Source organism: Oncorhynchus gorbuscha, linkage group LG08, assembly GCF_021184085.1.
Source record: "Oncorhynchus gorbuscha isolate QuinsamMale2020 ecotype Even-year linkage group LG08, OgorEven_v1.0, whole genome shotgun sequence".
NCBI lineage: Eukaryota > Metazoa > Chordata > Actinopteri > Salmoniformes > Salmonidae > Oncorhynchus > Oncorhynchus gorbuscha.
Genome location: NC_060180.1, coordinates 65,662,875 through 65,688,847, shown reverse-complemented (window position 1 = coordinate 65,688,847; position 25,973 = coordinate 65,662,875). Strand labels below are relative to the sequence as shown.

General features: G+C 43.7%; 1 protein-coding gene across 2 annotated transcripts; it reads left to right on the top strand.

Annotated features, from left to right (window-relative positions):
- Nucleotides 1-362: 362 nt before the first annotated feature.
- nr2f6a (nuclear receptor subfamily 2, group F, member 6a) lies at nucleotides 363-25,973 on the top strand. 2 transcript variants are annotated; one of them, XM_046360295.1, is made up of 5 exons: nucleotides 363-1,192; nucleotides 1,487-2,268; nucleotides 3,941-4,035; nucleotides 10,283-10,858; nucleotides 23,333-25,973. In XM_046360295.1, exons 2-5 carry the CDS (start codon nucleotides 2,000-2,002, stop codon nucleotides 23,605-23,607), a joined length of 1,215 nt encoding a protein of 404 aa, XP_046216251.1. In that variant the 5' UTR covers nucleotides 363-1,192; nucleotides 1,487-1,999; the 3' UTR covers nucleotides 23,608-25,973. The 2 variants fall into 2 exon arrangements, with proteins under 2 accessions (XP_046216251.1, XP_046216250.1); XM_046360294.1 differs by having other exon boundaries at nucleotides 10,280-10,858.

The window sequence follows — 25,973 nt, the reverse complement described above, 5'->3', positions numbered from 1 at the left end:
AAACAAGTAACTTGACAATTTGCCATAGAAAGCCCACCCAATGTGTTGGGAGCTGAGACAGAACCATGTCTTGTGTATTTCCTGGAGGGCTTTGAGTTGTTTGCCATGGTCGGGGGTAGCTCTGGCCGTGTGCTTAGAGTCAGGCCTTGGGGTCATGCCTCTCTCCGAGTAGAGCGAACCTCCACATTCTTTTTCTCTGTGTGTGATAAGCCCCACAGCCCACTCTTTGCTCTTTGACTTCAATGTCCATATAAGGCAGCTGGTGCCATAGCAACCACAGGGCTTGAATAGCAGTGTCAAATCCCTGAGCACACACATGCCCCCATCCCCCTCCCTGCACACTCCCTCCCTCTCTCTCTTGCTCTGCTAGCTCACACACACACACACACACACACACAGGCTGAGGAAAACGGAGGGAGAAACCCATAGACACAGAGAGAGAGGACGGTCTGTGTGGTGCCTTACAAAAGCCAATCTGTCAAGAGCGTAGTCTTCTTTTTAAATCTCAATTCAATTTTGTGGACTCTGAGGAGAGAAAGCCACATCCCTTCCCCCTCGCCTGCCTCAGCCACGGGAAGCACCCACACGGTCGGAGCACAGGGCTAGGCCGCAAGTCGTTAGTGCTCGGTGGGCAAGCACTGACAAAAGACTGGAGGAAGAGGCTAACACGGATGCTTAGAAAGCAGTTTCTCTGACTTCTGAAGGGTGGAAAGGACGCTTTTAGGATTTCTAACCTAATCTGTGCAGTCTATTTTTGGAGGGACTGAAACAGAGACTGGTCTAGCCACTACCACAGAGGATATTGCTACAGCCTGTCTCTTGCTTCCCTCTGGAACAACAAACAAGGAAGAGAGGGCACTTCCTTGAGTTGAAGACCATTTTAAAGAGAGCCAGAAAGACTGGTTGATTTTGTAAAACATAGGGGGTAGACCGTAGCCACGGCTAAGACTTGATAGTAGTTCTTTGTGTGCCTTGAGGATATAGCCATACAGTGTGCTGTGAAACATCAAGTTGTTTTGCTAGTGGTGACCTGGAAGGGCTCGTTTTGTCAACCAGAATGTTGGTGGTGCTCAGAGGATTGCTGGAAAATCTGTCTCTTGCCTCACTCTGTCTGTGCCCTCCCTCTCCATGGCTGTAAGGGTGATCTAGCTAAAAGAAGACGTTGACATATTATATGAATATACTTGCAACGGTAAGCATACAATACAAGGCTTTTGTATTATTTCTCTCTAATGCCAGGATATAAGTAAGATATTGCAGAAAGGCAGCAGGACTCCACATACACTATAATGTAAACTGCATGACAGTTTTACGAGGGGTGGCCACTGCTCCAGGGCTAGCGCGGTCCTTTTTCAGCCATTATTGTTGCTAGAGAGAGAATCGAGAGAGGATTTCCCTCTGTAATCATGTGCAAAGTGCGAGTGAATGGGTTGTGTTTTGGTCTCTTTTTGAAAATGTGTGTTTGATTAATTGTTTCCTGTGAAAGGTTCTGTGTCTTGGCTGAAGTGTAAACCATTCGACTGAACAGCAAGCTCCTCTAAAAGACAGCCGGCGAAGGATTTGGGGCCAAATAAATACATAACAAAAAACACAAAAAGAGTGAATAATTCAATAAGGAGAAAGAAGAAAACTTGGCATGGGGAAAAACAAAAGTTTCTAGAGTGAAAAATCGAAACAATTTCCAGGTCATAGTGGAAGGGGAGGAGACAAAACAGGTCTAGTGGGTTTTTTGGAACAAACATTCTACACCATACAATTTTTACACCCATTTATACTCTACATTAAAAGAGGGTGTGGGTAATTTTCTACCTTTGACTATTTAGTTTCTGACCCACTTTGAGGACCAAAAAGCCAAAAGATAATATTTTATGAAAAGGCAGAGAAAATCCAAATCTTGAACTCTGAACAGAGAGTTCACAAAGGAAATCAAAAAGTTTAGACAGCAGCAAACAAATTTGTTGGCTGTCTCTCATTCCTTCTGTGGTCTGCTAACCAAGCAATGGCCATGGTGAGTGGGGGCTGGGGAGACCCCAACGGGGGCACCAACGGGTTGGGGGAGAAGGGCTATCTGAGGGGAGAGGAGGAGGACGGTTCGCCCCAGGCCGGGGGCAGCGACATGGAGGTCGGGGACGAGGACAAGGCGTGTGTGGTGGACTGTGTGGTGTGTGGGGACAAGTCCAGCGGGAAGCACTACGGTGTGTTCACCTGCGAGGGCTGCAAGAGCTTCTTCAAGAGGAGCATCCGCCGCAACCTCAACTATACCTGCAGGTGAGACTCAATGGGATAATTGTGATGATGATGTGATGGATTCTCAAAATTGATGGATAATTATCATAAGCTATTTACACTGTAACATTGGAATTCACCTCTTCCTCCACCAAACTGTAACACCCATCTGGGTCATTTTTATGAATAGCCTTTATTTCTGATTCCTTAGTGTGTCTGTTATCAATATCCCATCTGTACAGGCAAATGGATGCAAATAGCTAGAGTGAGTCATGCATTAATACATAGTTGACTCTGTGCAGAGCTGTTACAATCCCACAGCAGTGTGTTTACTGGATGCATTAATACATAGTTGACTCTGTGCAGAGCTGTTACAATCCCACAGCAGTGTGTTTACTGGATGCATTAATACATAGTTGACTCTGTGCAGAGCTGTTACAATCCCACAGCAGTGTGTTTACTGGATGCATTAATACATAGTTGACTCTGTGCAGAGCTGTTACAATCCCACAGCAGTGTGTTTACTGGATGCATTAATACATAGTTGACTCTGTGCAGAGCTGTTACAATCCCACAGCAGTGTGTTTACTGGATGCATTAATATATAGTTGACTCTGTGCAGAGCTGTTACAATCCCACAGCAGTGTGTTTACTGGATGTGACTCATCACTCACTTAAAGGAAAAATACACACAAAAAAATATCTTTCTGTATTTCTTTAATTAGTCCACTGTTGATACAGTCCCCAAAAGTTTTGCATGTCAACAGTCATGTTTTCAAGATGCTGGACTTTCAAGAAGCAAAGTGTCATATAATGCATTGTGCATCATCACCATGATGTGGCCGGTGACACTTTGCTTCTTCAAAGTCCAGTATCTTGACAACTTGACTGCAAAACATTTTGCGACTGTATTAACAGTGCATTTTTTAAAACCAAAACATAGTTTTTGAGTGGACTTGTTCTTTAACTGTGTGCCTTTCACAATATTAAAGGTGTCTGAAGAGAATAGCTGACTTAATAATAGTATGACACTCCATCATTGCTTACTGGCAGACGTCTTGATTGTCAATATTATTACATATGGGGTGGAACAGACACCTCTATTGTATTTCATTGTGTTGTTCAACTCTGTATTGTGATATTTTGTATTGTATTGCAGTGTGATATTTATTGATTTACATTGTTTCCTCCATGTCCAAGAAGATGTCATACAAATGCATACGTTTTCTTGTACAAAACTATCCACGAAGTGAGATAATTGAGTTTCCCCACTGTGGTCTAGTCATCCCTACATCAGCCACTCTGCCCATAAAAAAAAAATCCATGAGCATGATACAATATTAATGCCATGGATCATCTAAGGAAAGACAGTGATTGGGCCATACACACTTATATAATCTGATTCTGTAAACCAGCAGATACCTATAATATATTTAAATAGAAGCTTATTTTGTCTCGCATCATGTTTTTATGCTTCAACTTTCTACATCTACCCTCTAGATACATTATGCAACCATGCAGTCTGGTAACTCACAACTGCCTGCAAATGTTTTCTATCATATTAAGGTGACCTTTCTCCAATAAAGTGATAGCAGTACACATACACTACTATAGGTTTTGCCAAGAGTTTGTAGCTGTACCAAGTGTCAGCAAAGCTAAATGTCATTATCATTGCTGTGTGGATTGGCAAAACATGTTATGATCTATATTTCAGGTCGAATCGAGAGTGCCAGATCGACCAACATCACCGCAACCAGTGCCAGTACTGCCGCCTTGAGAAGTGCTTTCGTGTTGGCATGCGCAAAGAAGGTACTTATCCTGTCCACATACAGTAGGACCTTCCTTTAGCTATATACTTATCCTGTCCACATACAGTAGGACCTTCCTTTAGCTATATACTTATCCTGTCCACATACAGTAGGTCCTTCCTTTAGCTATATACTTATCCTGTCCACGTACAGTAGGACCTTCCTTTAGCTATATACTTATCCTCTTCACATGCAGTAGGACCTTATTTTAGCTATATACGTATCCCCTTCACATACAGTAGGACCTTTTAGCTATATACTTATCCTCTTCACATGCAGTAGGACCTTCCTTTAGTTATATACTTATCCTCTTCACATGCAGTAGGACCTTCCTTTAGTTATATACTTATCCTCTTCACATGCAGTAGGACCTTCCTTTACCTATATACTTATCCTCTTCACATACAGAAGGACCTTCCTTTAGCTATATACTTATCCTCTTCACATGCAGTAGGACCTTCCTTTACCTATATACTTATCCTCTTCACATACAGTAGGACCTTCCTTTAGCTATATACTTATCCTCTTCACATGTAGTAGGACCTTCCTTTAGCTATATACTTATCCTCTTCCCATGCAGTAGGACCTTCCTTTATCTATATACTTATCCTCTTCCCATGCAGTAGGACCTTCCTTTACCTATATACTTATCCTGTTCACATACAGAAGGACCTTCCTTTATCTATATACTTATCCTGTTCACATACAGAAGGACCTTCCTTTACCTATATACTTATCCTGTTCACATACAGAAGGACCTTCCTTTACCTATATACTTATCCTGTTCACATACAGAAGGACCTTCCTTTATCTATATACTTATCCTCTTCACATGCAGTAGGACCTTCCTTTACCTATATACTTATCCTCTTCACATACAGTAGGACCTTCCTTTACCTATATACTTATCCTGTTCACATACAGAAGGACCTTCCTTTACCTATATACTTATCCTGTTCACATACAGAAGGACCTTCCTTTACCTATATACTTATCCTGTTCACATACAGAAGGACCTTCCTTTACCTATATACTTATCCTGTTCACATACAGAAGGACCTTCCTTTATCTATATACTTATCCTCTTCACATGCAGTAGGACCTTCCTTTATCTATATACTTATCCTCTTCACATACAGAAGGACCTTCCTTTATCTATATACTTATCCTCTTCACATGCAGTAGGACCTTCCTTTATCTATATACTTATCCTCTTCACATACAGAAGGACCTTCCTTTATCTATATACTTATCCTGTTCACATACAGAAGGACCTTCCTTTATCTATATACTTATCCTCTTCACATGCAGTAGGACCTTCCTTTATCTATAAATGTATGTATTATATGCAGTATATCAGGTTATTTTGACATGGATGTTCAAAGACATGAACTCCAGTCAATAGACTGTATCCGTAGCCAAATGTATGTTCTAAAAAAACGATTGTTTTAAAATGGTCATTTTTTAAACATTACATTGACCCATAGTGTTGTCACATACAACTACACTGGCCGTATCATGGCTTGCCATCCATGCAGGCTCCATGCCGTGTCGTTTGTCATCTAATCTAGTGCCTGCGTGAGCGACTAGGATACAAGGAACAAGCCACCTGCGGCCCTGTGCACCAGTCTTTCACACACATCTCTGTCTATACCTCAACTGTAGTCTGAAGTCCCAGGTGATGAAGGACTGTATATGCAGTGGTTGGTTAGTTGTTTTTCCATAGGCCTTTGAATATAAATATTACATACCATCTGTATAGTAGTGGTTCCACCGTTACCCTGGTTGCCATGTCATCTTACACTGTAAGCCTATTGAAGCCCTAAGTAGAATATAGTATCCCTATGCCATTGATGTGAGGCATTATTGTATGATAAAGAGGCTGTAGCCCGAAGTTCCACAATGAGTATAGCCCACAATGACTTATTTGGGTGGTTGCAGAAAACTAGAGGAACTCTGAATGCTGCCTCTTCAGTCTAATATTGATGACTCTCTCCCTTTCAAGGTCAAATTACTCACCCAATGGCTTTAATACGTCAACTACAGTTGAAGTCGGAAGTTTACATACACCTTAGCCAAATACATTTAAACTCACTGTTTCAAAACTCCTGACATATAATCCATGTAAAAAATGTCAGAATAATATTAGAGAATTATTTATTTCAGTTTTTATTTATTTAATCACATTCCCAGTGGGTCAGACGTTTACATACACTCAATTAGTGTTTGGTAGCATTGCCTTTCAAATCAAATCAAATTTATTTATATAGCCCTTCTTACATCAGCTGATATCTCAAAGTGCTGTACAGAAACCCAGCCTAAAACCCCAAACAGTAAGCAATGCAGGTGTAGAAGCACGGTGGCTAGGAAAAACTCCCTAGAAAGGCCAAAACCTAGGAAGAAACCTAGAGAGGAACCAGGCTCTGAGGGGTGGCCAGTCCTCTTCTGGCTGTGCCGGGTGGAGATTATAATAGAACATGGCCAAGATGTTCAAATGTTCATAAATGTCCAGCATGGTCAAATAATAATAATCACAGTAGTTGTCGAGGGTGCAGCAAGTCAGCACCTCAGGAGTAAATGTCAGTTGGCTTTTCATAGCCGATCATTAAGAGCTCCTGCTGTCTCTAGAGAGTTGAAAACAGCAGGTCTGGGACAGGTAGCACGTCCGGTGAAAAGGTCAGGGTTCCATAGCTGCAGGCAGAACAGTTGAAACTGGAGCAGCAACACGGCCAGGTGGACAGGGGACAAATAATTTAAATTGTTTAACTCGGGTAAAACGTTTTGGGTAGCCTTCCACAAGCTTTCCACAATAAGTTGGGTGAATTCTGTCCCATTCCTCCTGGCAGAGCTGGTGTAACTGAGTCAGGTTTGTAGGCCTCCTTGCTCACACACGCTTTTTCAGTTCTGCCCACAAATTTTCTATGGGAATGAGGTCAGGGCTTTGTGTTGGCCACTCCAATACCTTGACTTAATTTTCCTTCCTTTTGGGAAGTGCACCAGTCCATCCTGCAGCAAAGCACCCCCACAACATGATGCTGCCACCCCTGCGCTTCACAGTTGGGATGGTGTTCTTCGGCGTGCAAGCCTCCCCCTTTTTCCTCCAAACATAACAATGGCCATTATGGACAAAAGGTTATATTTTTGTTTCATCAGACCAGAGGACATTTCTCCAAAAAGTATGATCTTTGTCCCCATGTACAGTTGCAAACCATAGTCTGGCTTTTTTATGGCGTTTTTGGAACAGTGGCTTCTTCCTTGCTGAGCGGCCTTTCAGGTTATGTCGATATAGGACTCATTTTACTGTGGATGTAGATACTTTTGTACCTGTTTCCTCCAGCAACTTCACAAGGTCCTTTGCTGTTGTTCTGGGATTGATTTGCACTTTTCACACCAAAGTACGTTCATCTCTATGAGACAGAAGACGTCTCCTTCCTGAGCGGTTTGACGGCTGCGTCGTTCCATGGTGTTTGTACTTGCGTACTATTGTTTGTACAGATGAACGTGGTACTTTCAGGCATTTGGAAATTGCTCCCAAGGATGAACCAGACTTGTGGAGGTCTACAATTGATTTTCTGAGGTCTTGGCTGATTTCTTTTGATTTTCTCATGATGTCAAGCAAAGAGGCACTGAGTTTGAAGGTAGGCCTTGAAATACATCCACAGGTACACCTCCAATTGACTCAAATGATGTCAATTAGCCCATCAGAAGCTTCTAAAGCCATGACATCATTTTCTGCATATTTCCAATCTGTTTAAAGGCACAGTCAACTTATTGTATGTAAACTTCTGACCCACTAGAATTGTGATAGTGAATTATAAGTTAAATAATCTGTCTGTAAACAATTGTTGGATAAATTACTTACCATGCACAAAGTAGATGTCCTAACCGACTTGCCAAAACTATAGTTTGTTAACAAGAAAGTTGTGGAGTGGTTGAAAAACAAGTTTTAAATGACTCCAAGTGTATGTAAACTTCTGACTTCAACTGTATAGTTGGAAATATCAAATACCTTAACTATGGCTGGAAGCATTTAATACCTTAACTATGGCTGGAAGCATTTAATACCTTAACTATGGCTGGAAGCATTTAATACCTTAACTATGGCTGGAAGCATTTAATATATGAACTATGGCTGGAAGCATTAAATATATGAACTATGGCTGGAAGCATTTAATACATTAACTATGGCTGGAAGCATTTAATACCTTAACTATGGCTGGAAGCATTTAATACCTTAACTATGGCTGGAAGCATTTAATACCTTAACTATGGCTGGAAGCATTTAATACATTAACTATGGCTGGAAGCATTTAATACCTTAACTATGGCTGGAAGCATTAAATACCTTAACTATGGCTGGAAGCATTTAATACCTTAACTATGGCTGGAAGCATTTAATACCTTAACTATGGCTGGAAGCATTAAATACCTTAACTATGGCTGGAAGCATTTAATACCTTAACTATGGCTGGAAGCATTAAATAGATGAACTATGGCTGGAAGCATTAAATAGATGAACTATGGCTGGAAGCATTAAATAGATGAACTATGGCTGGAAGCATTAAATACCTTAACTATGGCTGGAAGCATTAAATACCTTAACTATGGCTGGAAGCATTTAATACCTTAACTATGGCTGGAAGCATTTAATACCTTAACTATGGCTGGAAGCATTTAATACCTTAACTATGGCTGGAAGCATTAAATAGATGAACTATGGCTGGAAGCATTAAATACCTTAACTATGGCTGGAAGCATTAAATACCTTAACTATGGCTGGAAGCATTAAATACCTTAACTATGGCTGGAAGCATTAAATACCTTAACTATGGCTGGAAGCATTTAATACCTTAACTATGGCTGGAAGCATTTAATACCTTAACTATGGCTGGAAGCATTTAATACCTTAACTATGGCTGGAAGCATTAAATACCTTAACTATGGCTGGAAGCATTTAATACCTTAACTATGGCTGGAAGCATTTAATACCTTAACTATGGCTGGAAGCATTTAATACCTTAACTATGGCTGGAAGCATTTAATACCTTAACTATGGCTGGAAGCATTTAATAGATTAACTATGGCTGGAAGCATTTAATACCTTAACTATGGCTGGAAGCATTTAATACTTTAACTATGGCTGGAAGCATTAAATACCTTAACTATGGCTGGAAGCATTAAATACCTTAACTATGGCTGGAAGCATTAAATACCTTAACTATGGCTGGAAGCATTTAATAGATGAACTATGGCTGGGAATATTTAATACCTGAACTATGGCTGGGAATATTTAATACCTTAACTATGGCTGGAACCATTTAATACCTTAACTATGGCTGGAAGCATTAAATAGATGAACTATGGCTGGAAGCATTAATCAAATCAAATCAAATTTATTTATATAGCCCTTCGTACATCAGCTGATATCTCAAAGTGCTGTACAGAAACCCAGCCTAAAACCCCAAACAGCAAACAATGCAGGTGTAAAAGCACGGTGGCTAGGAAAAACTCCCTAGAAAGGCCAAAACCTAGGAAGAAACCTAGAGAGGAAACTAGTCCTCTTCTGGCTGTGCCGGGTAGAGATTATAACAGAACATGACCAAGATGTTCATTAAATAGATGAACTATGGCTGGAAGCATTAAATAGATGAACTATGGCTGGAAGCATTAAATAGGTTAACTATGGCTGGAAGCATCATAGCAGTATTAGATACAGCCACCCTCTCATCTCACAATGAGGGGAAATTAATTCATTTTCTTTCTAAGAGCAATAAATATGAAGAGAAAGGCCAGAGTAATCTTTTATCCCACTTTTGGTAATACAAATATTTGCATAGTAAAAGATGAACACCTCCTGAGGAATATTCATCTTTGAGGAAAATATATTTTAATGTAGAATTATGCTGTCTTTGTTTTATTCCTCGAGTTAACATTCACTTGGAGAATTCTCAAATAATGCGAGTCCTCTGTTTCGCCCATTGTTGTTTAGGTATCTGTCTGTGCCCATGGTGGCCACTTTAATCTGGAATTATATGGTGTTAATCTGGTCAAGACCGTCTGTTGATAATCTGCCAGACCTCCTACTGCGAGAGAGCATGCCTGACTCATTTTCAACTTCTCCCCCCTGCCCCCCCTACTTTTCACCCCAAATCCTAATCACTTCCGTCCTCCCCATCTCCCTGCATCTTCTTAACTCCAACCCCAACCCACACCCCTCCCCCTTTGTGCCTCCATCCCCACCCCAGCAGTTCAGCGCGGACGTATCCCCCCCTCACACTCCAGCCTCAGCCCCACGGGCACCCCAGTAGGTGGTGGTAGCGGCGTCGGAGTGGCAGAGTTTTACAACAACAACGGCGGGCAGCCCGTGTCGGAGCTCATCTCCCAGCTGCTGCGTGCCGAGCCCTACCCCAGCAGCCGCTACGGCCACCAGTACAACCAACAGGGCCAGGCCACCGGCGCGGGCGGGGCCGTTATGGGCATCGACAACATCTGTGAGCTGGCAGCCAGACTGCTCTTCAGCACCATCGAGTGGGCCAGGAACATCCCCTACTTCCCAGAGCTACCCGTGTCAGAGCAGGTGGCTCTGCTCAGGTTGAGTTGGAGCGAGTTGTTCATTCTGAATGCAGCCCAGTCCGCCCTGCCCCTCCACATGGCCCCGCTGCTGGCCGCGGCAGGCTTCCACTCCTCGCCCATGTCAGCTGAGCGAGTGGTGTCCTTCATGGACCAGGTGAGGGTGTTCCAGAACCAGGTGGATAAGTTGACCCGGCTCCAGGTGGACTCGGCCGAGTACAGCTGCCTCAAGGCCATCGTCCTCTTCTCACCAGGTGAGTTATCTTTTTTATTTTATTCTCACTATGTGGATTGAGAATTTAGTTTAAAAATTTTTGGGACACGTTGAGACTTTACAACATGCATTCCTGACTTTTCAGCCTACATTCCTGACTTTTCGTTCTACTACATTCCTGACTTTTCAGCCGACTACATTCCTGACTTTTCAGCCTACTACATTCCTGACTTTTCAGCCTACTACATTCCTGACTTTTCAGTCTACTACATTCCTGACTTTTCAGCCTACTACATTCCTGACTTTTCAGCCTACTACATGTTGAGACTTTTGGCTACTGTGCATACTTAGATATTCAAACATTTAATTTGCATGATGGGACGTTTGACTTGCATATAGGGTTGCAAGGGGAGGGTATATTACTGGAAGCTCAAAGTTCTTTGTAGTATTATCAGATGACAATGAGTGGCCTTTTGGGTAATTCAGATTATTGTCTGCAATGATTTCTGGCCCTCTGTGTGGCCTTTTCGCATGTCCAATGTATAACATAATCAAATAATATCTAATACAAAATAGAATAACAAAAATAGTTGATTGACAGAGTGGTAAAACATTATCCTAAATATAAACCATCAACTTTATAAATACCATTGGTGTTTAATATGAGGATTTCAGAATGACATATCCTTTATATATATTTGTACACACTTATTTGACTTATGTCTATATCTCTTTGTTCTAAATGTTTTGGCACATTTACATTTACATTTAAGTCATTTAGCAGACGCTCTTATCTAGAGCGACTTGCAAATTGGTGCATTCACCTTATGACATCCAGTGGAACAGTCACTTTACAATAGTGCATCTAAATCTTAAAGGGGGGTGAGAGGGATTACTTATCCTATCCTAGGTATTCCTTAAAGAGGTGGGGTTTCAGGTGTCTCCGGAAGGTGGTGATTGACTCCGCTGTCCTGGCGTCGTGAGGGAGTTTGTTCCACCATTGGGGGGCCAGAGCAGCGAACAGTTTTGACTGGGCTGAGCGGGAGCTGTACTTCCTCAGTGGTAGGGAGGCGAGCAGGCCAGAGGTGGATGAACGCAGTGCCCTTGTTTGGGTGTAGGGCCTGATCAGAGCCTGGAGGTACTGAGGTGCCGTTCCCCTCACAGCTCCGTAGGCAAGCACCATGGTCTTGTAGCGGATGCGAGCTTCAACTGGAAGCCAGTGGAGAGAACGGAGGAGCGGGGTGACGTGAGAGAACTTGGGAAGGTTGAACACCAGACGGGCTGCGGCGTTCTGGATGAGTTGAAGGGGTTTAATGGCACAGGCAGGGAGCCCAGCCAACAGCGAGTTGCAGTAATCCAGACGGGAGATGACAAGTGCCTGGATTAGGACCTGCGCCGCTTCCTGTGTGAGGCAGGGTCGTACTCTGCGGATGTTGTAGAGCATGAACCTACAGGAACGAGCCACCGCCTTGATGTTGGTTGAGAACGACAGGGTGCTGTCCAGGATCACGCCAAGGTTCTTAGCGCTCTGGGAGGAGGACACAATGGAGTTGTCAACCGTGATGGCGAGATCATGGAACGGGCAGTCCTTCCCCGGGAGGAAGAGCAGCTCCGTCTTGCCGAGGTTCAGCTTGAGGTGGTGATCCGTCATCCACACTGATATGTCTGCCAGACATGCAGAGATGCGATTCGCCACCTGGTCATCAGAAGGGGGAAAGGAGAAGATGAATTGTGTGTCGTCTGCATAGCAATGATAGGAGAGACCATGTGAGGTTATGACAGAGCCAAGTGACTTGGTGTATAGCGAGAATAGGAGAGGCCCTAGAACAGAGCCCTGGGGGACACCAGTGGTGAGAGCGCGTGGTGAGGAGACAGATTCTCGCCACGCCACCTGGTAGGTGCGACCTGTCATGTAGGACGCAATCCAAGCGTGGGCCGCGCCGGAGATGCCCAACTCGGAGAGGGTGGAGAGGAGGATCTGATGGTTCACAGTATCGAAGGCAGCCGATAGATCTAGAAGCATGAGAGCAGAGGAGAGAGAGTTAGCTTTAGCAGTGCGGAGCGCCTCCGTGATACAGAGGAGAGCAGTCTCAGTTGAATGACTAGTCTTGAAACCTGACTGATTTGGATCAAGAAGGTCATTCAGAGAGAGATAGCGGGAGAGCTGGCCAAGGACGGCACGTTCAAGAGTTTTGGAGAGAAAAGAAAGAAGGGATACTGGTCTGTAATTGTTGACATCGGAGGGATCGAGTGTAGGTTTTTTCAGAAGGGGTGCAACTCTCGCTCTCTTGAAGACGGAAGGGATGTAGCCAGCGGTCAGGGATGAGTTGATGAGCGAGGTGAGGTAAGGGAGAAGGTCTCCGGAAATGGTCTGGAGAAGAGAGGAGGGGATAGGGTCAAGCGGGCAGGTTGTTGGGCGGCCGGCCGTCACAAGACGCGAGATTTCATCTGGAGAGAGAGGGGAGAAAGAGGTCAGAGCACAGGGTAGGGCAGTGTGAGCAGAACCAGCGGTGTCGTTTGACTTAGCAAACGAGGATCGGATGTCGTCGACCTTCTTTTCAAAATGGTTGACGAAGTCATCTGCAGAGAGGGAGGAGGGGGAGGGGGAGGAGGATTCAGGAGGGAGGAGAAGGTGGCAAAGAGCTTCCTAGGGTTAGAGGCAGATGCTTGGAATTTAGCGTGGTAGAAAGTGGCTTTAGCAGCAGAGACAGAGGAGGAAAATGTAGAGAGGAGGGAGTGAAAGGATGCCAGGTCCGCAGGGAGGCGAGTTTTCCTCCATTTCCGCTCGGCTGCCCGGAGCCCTGTTCTGTGAGCTCGCAATGAGTCATCGAGCCACGGAGCGGGAGGGGAGGACCGAGCCGGCCTGGAGGATAGGGGACATAGAGAGTCAAAGGATGCAGAGAGGGAGGAGAGGAGGGTTGAGGAGGCAGAATCAGGAGATAGGTTGGAGAAGGTTTGAGCAGAGGGAAGAGATGATAGGATGGAAGAGGAGAGAGTAGCGGGGGAGAGAGAGCGAAGGTTGGGACGGCGCGATACCATCTGAGTAGGGGCAGTGTGGGAGGTGTTGGATGAGAGCGAGAGGGAAAAGGATACAAGGTAGTGGTCGGAGACTTGGAGGGGAGTTACAATGAGGTTAGTGGAAGAACAGCATCTAGTAAAGATGAGGTCGAGCGTATTGCCTGCCTTGTGAGTAGGGGGGGAAGGTGAGAGGATGAGGTCAAAAGAGGAGAGGAGTGGAAAGAAGGAGGCAGAGAGGAATGAGTCAAAGGTAGACGTGGGGAGGTTAAAGTCGCCCAGAACTGTGAGAGGTGAGCCGTCCTCAGGAAAGGAGCTTATCAAGGCATCAAGCTCATTGATGAACTCTCCGAGGGAACCTGGAGGGCGATAAATGATAAGGATGTTAAGCTTGAAAGGGCTGGTAACTATGACAGCATGGAATTCAAAGGAGGCGATAGACAGATGGGTAAGGGGAGAAAGAGAGAATTACCACTTGGGAGAGATGAGGATCCCGGTGCCACCACCCCGCTGACCAGAAGCTCTCGGGGTGTGCGAGAACACGTGGGCGGACGAAGAGAGAGCAGTAGGAGTAGCAGTGTTGTCTGTGGTGATCCATGTTTCCGTCAGTGCCAAGAAGTTGAGGGACTGGAGGGAGGCATAGGCTGAGATGAACTCTGCCTTGTTGACCGCAGATCGGCAGTTCCAGAGGCTACCGGAGACCTGGAACTCCACGTGGGTCGTGCGCGCTGGGACCACCAGATTAGGGTAGCCGCGGCCACGCGGTGTGGAGCGTTTGTATGGTCTGTGCAGAGAGGAGAGAACAGGGATAGACAGACACATAGTTGACAGGCTATAGAAGAGGCTACGCTAATGCAAAGGAGATTGGAATGACAAGTGGACTACACGTCTCGAAAGTTCAGAAAGTTAAGCTTACGTAGCAAGAATCTTATTGACTAAAATGATTAAAATGATACAGTACTGCTGAAGTAGGCTAGCTGGCAGTGGGTGCGTTGTTGACACTACACTAATCAAGTCGTTCCGTTGAGTGTAATAGTTTCTGCAGTGCTGCTATTCGGGGCTAGCTGGCTAGCTAGTAGTGTTGTTTACGTTACGTTGCGTTAAAAGAACGACAATAGCTGGCTAGCTAACCTAGAAAATCGCTCTAGACTACACAATTATCTTTGATACAAAGACGGCTATGTAGCTAGCTATGTAGCTAGCTACGATCAAACAAATCAAACCGTTGTACTGTAATGAAATGAAATGAAAATGTGATACTACCTGTGAATGCGACCGGGTTGTGAGTCTATTCGGTAGACGTTGGCTAGCTGTCGGCTAGCTGTTGGCTAGCTGTTGGCTAGCTAGCAGAGTCTCCTACGTTAAGGACGACAAATAGCTGGCTAGCTAACCTCGGTAAATTAAGATAATCACTCTAAGACTACACACTCTAAACCTAAACTACACAATTATCTTGGATACGAAGATACGAAGACAGCAAAGACAGCTATGTAGCTAGCTAACACTACACTAATCAAGTCGTTCAGTTGAGTGTAATAGTTTCTCCAGTGCAGCTAATCAGTGGACGTTAGCTAGCTGGCTAGTGAAGACTACGTTAGGATGGCGAAATACGATAATTACGCAATTATCTTTGATACAAAGACGGCTATGTAGCTAGCTGAGAAGCAATTGCTAAGATTAGACAAATCAAACCGTTGTGCTATAATGAAATATAATGAAATGTAATGAAATGTAATGAAAAAGTTATACTACCTGCGGGAGCGAAGTGCCGATGCGACCACTCGCTCCAACCCGGAAGTGCTAGTCTGGCTAGCAGTATATTACACAGTAAACAGTAAATTCCTCTCTGATATTGTCGGTACAAAGCGTTGATAATTAAGGGGGCTGTGGTTTTTACTGGTTGTCTCGCCTCTGTGTCTTTCTCAGTCAAACACCCACATGTACAGCCACACACAGGCCCGAACTCCTTTCCATTACAATCGTTGGACTTAAATCCATGAAAACTAACAGCATAGAAACCGTAAATGACTTGGTAATATGAAATACATTTATTTCAACGGCAGAATTCAAAAGAAAGTTTGGACTGACCAACTGAGATATTTTACTCATATGATAGGTAAGATATACATAGCCTTACAGAGAGCCTATACAACAGACAATCTCAGAAAAATATATCAACTATTGGAAAAGTTGGCAGTCAGAAGTATTACAATGTAAATGTACATTTAATCCGTCTGTCTGCATATTTGAAGACATGGCGTATGAGGGTTCAGTGAGGTACCAGATGGGTTGGACGATACATTTCTCGTCTTGAAAACATGTACACTTAAACTGGAAATAAACCAATCCTCCATCTTTAACACAATGGAAAGGTCAAATGCTTTATTAACTAAATGTTGAAAGTGCATGGGAGACTGAGAGAAACAAAATGGTGCAGTTTGAGGCCATGTGGCGGAGAGTGATGTGGGAGCTGGAGATGTGGGTCTGGGCAGGTATGATGTAGCTGAGGTTTGTGTGGGTCTGTATATTGTCGTTTGTATGTGTATGTTTTGTATTTAAAAATGTATGTACAATCTTACCCAAAATAAATAACTTTCAAATCCAAACAAGGAGAGAGGTCTCAATCAAGAGAACCAATTAAACCTGATGCACAACTTCGGAGCTGTCATGTATATACATGTGGCTCCTGAGTGGCGCAGCGGTCTAAGGCACTGCATCTCAGTGCTAGAGGCGTCACTACAGACACTGGTTGGATTCCAGGCTGTATCACAACCGGCCATGATTGGAAGTCCCATAAGGCGGCGCACAATTGACCCAGTGTGTCCGGGTTTGGCTGGGGTAGACTATCATTGTAAATAAGAATTTACAATGACTCGCTTAGTTAAATAAAAGGTTAAATTAAAAAACATGCGGTGTCGGAGGGTGGCGCTGTTACTAATTAGTACATGCTTCAAGCAGACCACCATAGTCCCTGTGCTCAAGAACACAAAGGCAACCTGCCTAAATGACTACAGGCCCATAGAACTCACGTCCGTAGCCATGAAGTTTTTTGAAAGGCTGGTAATGGCTCACATCAACACCATTATCCCAGAAACCCTAGACCCACTCCAATTTGCATACCACCCAAACAGATCCACAGATGATGCAATCTCTATTGCACTCCACACTGCCCTTTCCCACCTGGACAAAAGGAACTCCTATGTGAGAATGCTGTTCATTGACTACAGCTCAGCGTTCAACACCATAGTACACTCAAAGCTCATCACCAAGCTAAGGAACCTGGGACTAAACACCTCCCTCTGCAACTGGATCCTGGACTTCCTGACGGGCCGCCCCCAGGTGGTGAAGGTAGGTAGCAACACATCTGCCAAGCTGATCCTCAACACTGGAGCTCCCCCTCCTGTACTCCCTTTTCACCCACGACTGCATGGCCAGGCACGACTTCAACACCATCATTAAGTTTGCTGACGACACAACAGTGGTAGGCCTGATCACCGACAACGACGAGGCAGCCTATAGGGAGGAGGTCAGAGACCTGGCCGGGTGGTGCCAGAATAACAACCTATCCCTCAACGTAACCAAGACTAAGGAGATGATTGTGGACTACAGGAAAAGTAGCACCGAGCACGTCCCCATTCTCATCGACGGGGCTCTAGTGGAGCAGGTTGAGAGCTTCAAATTCCTTGGTGTTCACATCAACAACAAAGTAGATTGGTCCAAACACACCAAGACAGTCGTGAAGAGGGCACAACAAAGCCTATTCCCCCTCAGGAAACTAAAAAGATTTGGCATGGGTCCTGAGATCCTCAAAAGGTTCTACAGCTGCAACATCGAGAGCATCCTGACCAGTTGCATCACTGCCTGGTACGGCAAATGCTGAGCCTCCGACCACAAGGCACTTCAGAAGGTAGTGTGTACGGCCCAGTACATCACAGGGGCAAAGCTGCCTGCCATCCAGGACATCTATACCAGGCGATGTCAGAGGAAGGCCCTACAAATTATCAAAGACCCCAGCCACCCCAGTCATAGACTGTTCTCTCTACTACCGCATGGCAAGCGGTACCGGAGTGCCAAGTCTACGACAAAAAGGCTTCTCAACAGTTTTTACCCCCAAGCCATAAGACTCCTGAACAGGTAACAAAATGGTTACCCGGACTATTTGCATTGTGAGCCCCCCCAATCCCTCTTTTATGCTGCTGCTACTCTCTGTTTATCTTATATGCATATTCACTTTAACTATACATTCATGTACATACTACCTCAATTGGCCCAACCAACCAGTGCTCCTGCACATTGGCTAACCGGGCTATCTGCATTGTGTCCCACCATCATATATATATATGCATAGTCACTTTAACGATATCTACATGTACATACTACCTCAATAAGCCTGACTAACAGGTGTCTGTATATAGCCTTGCTACTCTTTTTTTCAAATGCCTTTTTACTGTTGTTTTATTTCTTTACCTAAACCTCTTGCACCATTGGTTAGAGCCTGTAAGTAAGCATTTCACTGTAAGGTCTACTACACCTGTTGTTTTCGATGCACGTGACAAATAAACTTTGATTTGATGTGCTCATCTGTACTTACACTTGACTCATGACCTCTGATAAAGATCATCCCTGACTCAGTGGTGTTAAAAGAAAAGCTTATCATTCTGAAACATGAAACACATGAGACCACGAACTACTCTGAACCTAGAGGGAAATCTACGTGAAAATTGGAGCGTGTGGATCCAGCCTTTAATTCAACCTTTATATAATCGCCAGTGGCATCTCAGAGAAAGCCGGAATAGTGAAATGTGCCACATTCCTGCACGTAGCCAGAGATGATGCAATCAAGGTATTCAATACTGTAACGACCCTGGGTTTATAAGTGTGGATATCGACTCTGCCGCCTGAGCATGCTTTTGGGGCACAGTTGATAGTGCGCTGGACTTCGGGCTAGAAGGTCAAGGGTTCAAGACCTGCAACAGCTGTTTCATTACATTGGTGTCAGAAGTGATCGGGCCTTGCATCCACGACAGTGCGTGTGCTTGGCCAGTGAGCGCGTTCCTATAAGAGGAAGAGTCGTAACTTCGGGCTAGAAGGTCGAGGGTTCGAGACCTGCTCGCTGCCTGTTTCATTACAATACTTTTGATTTTGAAGATGATGTAGATGTATTAAAAGCGCTTTTCCGAAGGTACTGTGAACCAAGAACAAATCTGTCGTACCTGAGGCATATGTTTTTCATGAGAGTGCAAGGACAAACTGAGTCAATTGATGCTTACTGACTCATCAAAAAAAAAAAAATTCAACAATTTGCCGAGTCACTGATATGGGACAGAATTGTGTGTGGGAATCACAAATGGCCAAGTGCGAGGCAGATTACTTGCCAGGCTAGTGAAGTGAACCAGCTGAAAATACATCATGACGAAGTCGAGGTGCCCGTTCTTAACGTGCATGAGCAAAAGAAAACACAGAATTGGAAAAAGGTTCCGAGCTAGATAGAGATTGCATGGACAATGCTCACGTTGACGGTACAAATATGAACCAGAAAAAGGGTCCAGCATAAGGTCAGATATGCGAAGCAAATCACAGAAAAAAATCCATTACGCCAAAATGTGCTCCTCATGCACACAGACAGAAAACCGGAGCCTTCACGGGATTTACAGGGAGATGACAGCATGAAATTAGGACATGTTCATTGGGACAATTGTGTTATGCAGGTGAATGAGGACCCAAAAGCGACTTGGCGAAAACAGAGTCTTTAATCCAGTAAAGTAACTTTACAATCAAAAGGCATAATTCTACTCATAATGACGAGAACAGACTGGAGACTTGATCAAGAACTGCAGGTTGCCTCGGGAAGGCACTTGAACGTAGCAGACTCAGACACCTGCTCACCACGCAGCATCTGAGGGAAACACGACACGACAGGGCGATACATAGACACAGCACGGTGAACAATAGACAAGGATCCGACAGGGCAGGAACGGAAAACAAGGAGAGAAATAGGGACTCTAATCAGGGAAAAGGATCGGGAACAGGTGTGGGAAGACTAAATGATTGATTAGGGGAATAGGAACAGCTGGGAGCAGGAACGGAACGATAGAGAGAAGAGAGAGAGGAAGGGAGAGAGAAAAAGGGGAACGAACCTAAAAAGACCAGCAGGGGGAAAATGAACAGAGGGAAAAGCAAAATGACAAGACAATTTAAGACAAAACATGACAAATTGAAGTGAAACAGAGTGAAGTACAATTTGTTGCTCAGCTAGTGAATATCAATGAGAAAAATACTGAGAAAGAGCAGTGAACAGAAACACTGTAAATAAACAACCATAAGCTTACTGTTAAGCTAGATACAGGAGCTGAGTGTAACGTCTGTCCGTGAGAGACTTGAAAACGCTGAAAGTGAAGGGCGATTCCATGCAAAAATCCAACTGCAAGCTAGTGACGTATTCTGGCCACCAGATGGAGACAAAAGCAAGAATACACTCAAATGTCAATACAAAGAGAAAGTGTTTGAACTGGAATTTCAAGTGATCGAACAAGATGCACCTGTAATACTTGGAAGATCAGCTTGTCTGCAAATGGGCTTAATGCAGAGAATATTCAAGCTTGAACAAAGGACAGAGACGGACATTTTGAATATGAAGATTTATTCACAAGACCTGGATGTGTTCCGGGAGTTCATCACATACAAATAGACGCAGAAGTTACACCAGTGGTTGGTTAACTCATCCGGAAAAGTACCTGTAGCACAGAACCGCGTGGAAAACATGGATGTCGTCGTCAGGAAAACTGAGCCTACTGAATGGGTAAACAGTATGGGTATGCATGAACACACAGGATCTAAACAAAACCTTCAAGAGAGAAGATTATCCTTTACGTACCATTTAAGAGGTTGTTGCTGAAATGCCTATCGCCAAGGTACTTTCAGTAGTTGATGCAAACCAAGGATTCTGGCAAATCCAACTGGATGAAGAGAGCTCCCGACTCTGCATGTTCAATATGCCGTTTGGGAGGTATTCAGACAAACCAGGAAAGGAGATGCACTGAGACGAGCATACCTGAAGAAACAGATAAATACATTGCTGTATGGTGAGCTGGATGTTAACTACATCGCTCATCAACTTCCTGTTTCAGAAGAGAAACTGCAGCAATTCAAAACAGCAACAGCAGAAGATGAAGAGTTAAGACTGGTCACAGAAACAGTTTAAAAAAGGATGGCCAGACAAGAGGGGGAAAGTTGCAAAGAAAATACAGCACTACTGGACCTTCAGAGGGAATTTGACATACTCAGATGGACTGCTGTTCAGAAGTTCAAAACTTGTTGTTCCTCAGAAAATGAAAGAAGTTCCTGAAGCACACATGGGAGTCATCAAATGTAAGAAACTAGCAAGGATGTTCTGTCCAGGCATGCCTAAACAGATTGAAGATGTTGTAACAAAATGTGCAGTCTGCAACTCACACAAAAACAACAACCAAGAAAGCCACTCATGTCTCATCCAGTCCCAGAGAGAGCTGGGTCAAAGTTGCAGTGGACCTCTGCCATTACAGCGACACAGAATATCTACTATTTGTGGATAACTACTCAAAATTCCCAGAATCTCCCAGCTCAGTGGGACAACAAGTAAACACATCATTACAGCACTAAAGTCGCACGGCATGGGTTGCCGAACATGTTGTACTCCGACAATGGAAGACAGTTGGTGAGTCAAGAAAGGTTCTCTACCAACAGGGATTTCAAACATGTCACGTCGAGGCCTACATGTCCACAGTCAAACGGCCAAGCTGAGACAGCAGTTCAGACTGTGAAGAACCTGTTGAAAAAAGTATGAGACAGCAACTGCGATCCTTACATAGCTCTCCTTGAGTAAAGAAAATGTGCGTACCTGGAATGGCTGAGGGTGGCGCTATTAGTAGTTAGTACATGCGATCATCTGTACTTGCACTTATAATAATAATATAATATATGCCATTTAGCAGACGCTTTTATCCAAAGCGACTTACAGTCATGTGTGCATACATTCTACATGGTCCCGGGATCATCTGTACAAGCGCCATGCTCTACCAACTGAGCTACAGACCCATGACCTCTGCTAAAGATTGTTCTTCTACCCTCATCCCTGCCTCAGTGTGCTAATATATTACAATAGCTAATATTGAATTCCTAAATGACCTCCTTTCCAGACCAGTTTGGTCACAGCTCTCCCTGCGCTGTGAGTCTCGTGGGTCACATCTTGTAACGGTTGTGAAACGTTATTGCAGTTAATTGAAAAATAATGTCATTGTTGATTTATTTTTCTTCATTAATTCGGCTATTTTCTCTTGAACCATTTGGTCTATCCACTAGAAACTTGTGGACAAAATTGACACATACAAAATGTATTCATATATAGTATTAATTTTTGTAACAGTTATTCAAGTATACCATAGATTACCTGTTAATTACCAAAGTTTGTTAAATTTACTTTAGCTTTGCAACCCTACATCAATACTTTTCTTATTTTTTTACTAACATGCTGAGACTTTAACATTTCTAATGGGAAAACATACACTGAGTGTACAAAACATTAGGAACACCTGCTCTTTCCATGGCATAGACTAACCAGGTGAATCCAGGTGAAAGCTATGATCCCTTATTGATGTCACTTGTTAAATCCACTTCAATCAGGGGATGAAGGGGAGGAGACAGGTTAAATAATGATTTTCAAGCCTTGAGACAATTGAGACATGGATTGTGTGTATGTGTCATTCAGAGGGTAAATGGACTAGACAAAAGATGGAAGTGCCTTTAAACGGGGTCTGGTAGTAGGTTCCAGGCCCACCGCTGCTGGGTTTTTCACACTGTATCAAAAATGGTCTACCACCCAAAGGACATCCAGCCAACTTGACACAATTGTGGGAAGCATTGGAGGGGCCAGCATCCCTGCGGAAAGCTTAAGACACCCTGTAGTCCATGCCCAAATGAATTGAGGCTGTTCTGAGGACAAAATGGGGTGCAACTCAATATCATTATCCTAATGTTTTGTTCACTCAGTGTTTCTCTTGGTGTTATCTAAGGATACCAAAGCATCTGCTGGTCAAATGACAAAACCTGAACACAGGTGTACTGGTAGATTTGAGGAGAGTGGCGCCCTCTCCTGGCATGACAGTACAAGTGCAGAGTATAATCACAGGCCAAAATGTGTTGTAGTGGATATTGTAATTGAAAGGTCTGCACTGCACTCTTACCCAAAGAGTGTAAAATTTTGACATGTCAACAGTTGTGTGCATTATTTTGCTTCAAATGGCCTAAATCAAGACTACATCAACAAAACATACAGATGAAACCATGTGTAGAAAACAGGAGAACAGAGGAGGTACAACCTGACCTTTTTTTAGTTTTTGGTCAGAGTTTTTAAAATTTGTTGGTGCCAAACAGATTTCTGTATGTAGGTTCCCGCTTCAGTTAAGTACTGCTCCCTCCCACTCTACTCACCTCAAGTCTCTGTCATTCCCTCCTTCCCTCTCAGATGCGTGTGGGCTGACAGACCCGGTCCACGTGGAGTCTCTGCAGGAAAAGGCCCAGGTGGCTCTGACAGAATACGAGCGGATGCAGTACCCAGGTCAGCCGCAGCGCTTCGGCCGCTTGCTCCTCCGCCTGCCCGCCCTCCGTGCCGTGCCCGCCAACCTCATCTCCCAGCTCTTCTTCATGCGTCTGGTGGGCAAGACACCCATTGAGACGCTCATCCGTGACATGCAGCTCTCCGGAAGCTCCATCAGCTGGCCCTACGTCCCTGGTCAGTAACCCCCAAAATTAGGTCTCCTTCTGGGCAGTGACGACAAGGACTGCAGGTTCCTCTGAATCATCATGATCCATCTGTGTGATCCTATGCTAGCGCCAGCTGGACATCATACATACTGTACTGTCTCCATGAACTGAGCTCTCCATACCAGCCTAGAGCCAGCTGGGTCTATTGCCAGCACACTGGTGCCAGCACACCTGCTGTGCCCCGTTATGGCGACCTGAGTCAGCCATGCCATCCGCATGCCATAGTGACACCTTACATACAGACATTACTGTCCTGCCAATAGAGGTCACTGGAACCTTGTCTCATTTTCCACATCTCATTGCCTTCAGTGCAATGACTGTCAACGTCTACATCAGATATTGGAATTCTGGTAGAAAACCAGTATTATGGAGCTATTAGTCTGTTCCATTCTGATCCTTAAGGCTGGTTTATACTTGGTCTAACAACATGTCTATAGACAAATAGAACGCGACAAGTGTCTCTGGTCAAAACAACATTTAATTTAGACTTGGGTTTATAGACCTGTTGCTGCGGCTGTTGGTTTCCTTGTCGGAGACGCATTAAAGTTCAACGTTGACCCTGTCGCAGAATCCGTTGTCATGGTTACCTGACTGAGACAGCAACAAGACAGTGCACAAGTTCTCAAATTCTTTGGTTGAATGCCCTGCTTTTATTTCGTCATGCTCACAACCATAAGCTATTTTCTGTAATTAGCTAGCTAGCTAGCTTTCAATGACCTTGTAAATAATAATAATAATAATCTTGTTGAGTTTATTTTCCTGTAATAATTCATACAAATTTGCTAGAGTTAAGACGTTGTCGACAATGACAAATTTGATGTCGGACGACAATAGAATGCCCATGATGTCACTGCGACAACTTTCTACAGACATGTCGATAGACCGACTACAAACAAGCCTCTCACTGAAGGGCCTTCACCTAACTTAGAGGGTCCTCCACCATATGTCTCACTCCTATCCCTTCAGATATGTGAACACAAACTTGATAGGAGGAAACGGGGAGGTGCTCAGGGTTGAAATGAAACTGGAACAAGATATTACACCAAAATCTTTATCGTCCACAGAAATTTCACCAAAAACATCATTGTCATTGAAGAGGTTATAGATTTGATATTTGAACTAGTAGATCAGCCAGGCAGATGAAGTGGAGAGACTTACAGATGGACTCAGTGACTGTTTCCATGTATCACTCATAGGGATCTTAATTGTTGCATTGGGCAACTTTTAAAAAGCCACAGTTAAATGAATATGGATTGATACCGCACAAGACAACAGAATGCTAACGATTGATTTCTTCATAAGGCAAACTCTCTGTCATTGTTGTTCACCACAAAACGCCTTCTTTTCAATGACTGCTTTTTCAATATTCAGTATGAATTAGGACACTGCAGTAAGAGTAGATCATTCATCTGGACATGTTCTTTCCAATCAACACTGTTTTTTTCAATACGGACGAATATTTTAACCACAACAGATGACGAATGCAGCTAATATGAGTGACAGGCTGATTGTTGAAACAAAAAAGTATGTAATTAAAAAGGTTGTGGCCAAATGGTTCACCTATGACCTATGACCATACTGAAAACAAAGAGCAAATGCTGTTGGTACTTTAAAAATAAATCACATCAAAACCTATTTTACAAGCTATACGAAGTGTACATATTGTAAATGTAGGGAACCAAAGGCTTAAATGGTGTTGATGGTATAATTTTTAGAGGCCATGTTGTCTTGCTGCATGTCACAATGTTGTTTTTGCTCTGTTAAACGTTTTAAGAGGAGTTTCATCTCTACCAAATGGGATTGGAGAGTAAAGTTTTTTTTTTTAATGATGAGTTCACAGGTTCTTTAAAAAAAACCTTAATATTTCATGTAAAAATACCTCTACCATCCCTTGAGATGTGTTAAAAAAAGACGTGTCTCCATGGCGGTGAAGATGACACTGGTGCAGAACAAGAGGCTACTCCTGAGCCAATTCTGTTCCCAACACAAAGCAATGCATCCTAGGAGCTAACTGTACAACACTTAGGTAATATGGGACTTTATTGTCATGGCTGTATGGCAATGGGACTGCGCTTGGAGGCTACGATCCCAAAACATCACACTACCTGTGAGAGACTGTGAATAGGTCCAATAGCCTATCGGTGACTTGGAATTACCTCATGCTTTTCAAAAAGATGGCATATCCTCACCCACTGACTCACTCAACCACCATATCACCCAGAAAAATGACAAAAGATACATGTACTATTATTAATGTTTTACTATATTTTACTGTTGTTGCTGAGTTCTTTAGATTTGGAATTGTTTGTGTATGAAAGCATTATTAAAAGGCCAAAATGACA

Excerpts from the sequence above, each read along its gene's own strand:
- nr2f6a (XM_046360294.1), top strand. The coding sequence starts at position 2,000 with ATGGCCATGGTGAGTGGGGGCTGGGGAGACCCCAACGGGGGCACCAAC. Across the intron at positions 2,269-3,940 it reads AACCTCAACTATACCTGCAG|GTCGAATCGAGAGTGCCAGA; the intron begins GTGAGACTCAAT and ends TCTATATTTCAG. Across the intron at positions 10,859-23,332 it reads CATCGTCCTCTTCTCACCAG|ATGCGTGTGGGCTGACAGAC; the intron begins GTGAGTTATCTT and ends CTTCCCTCTCAG.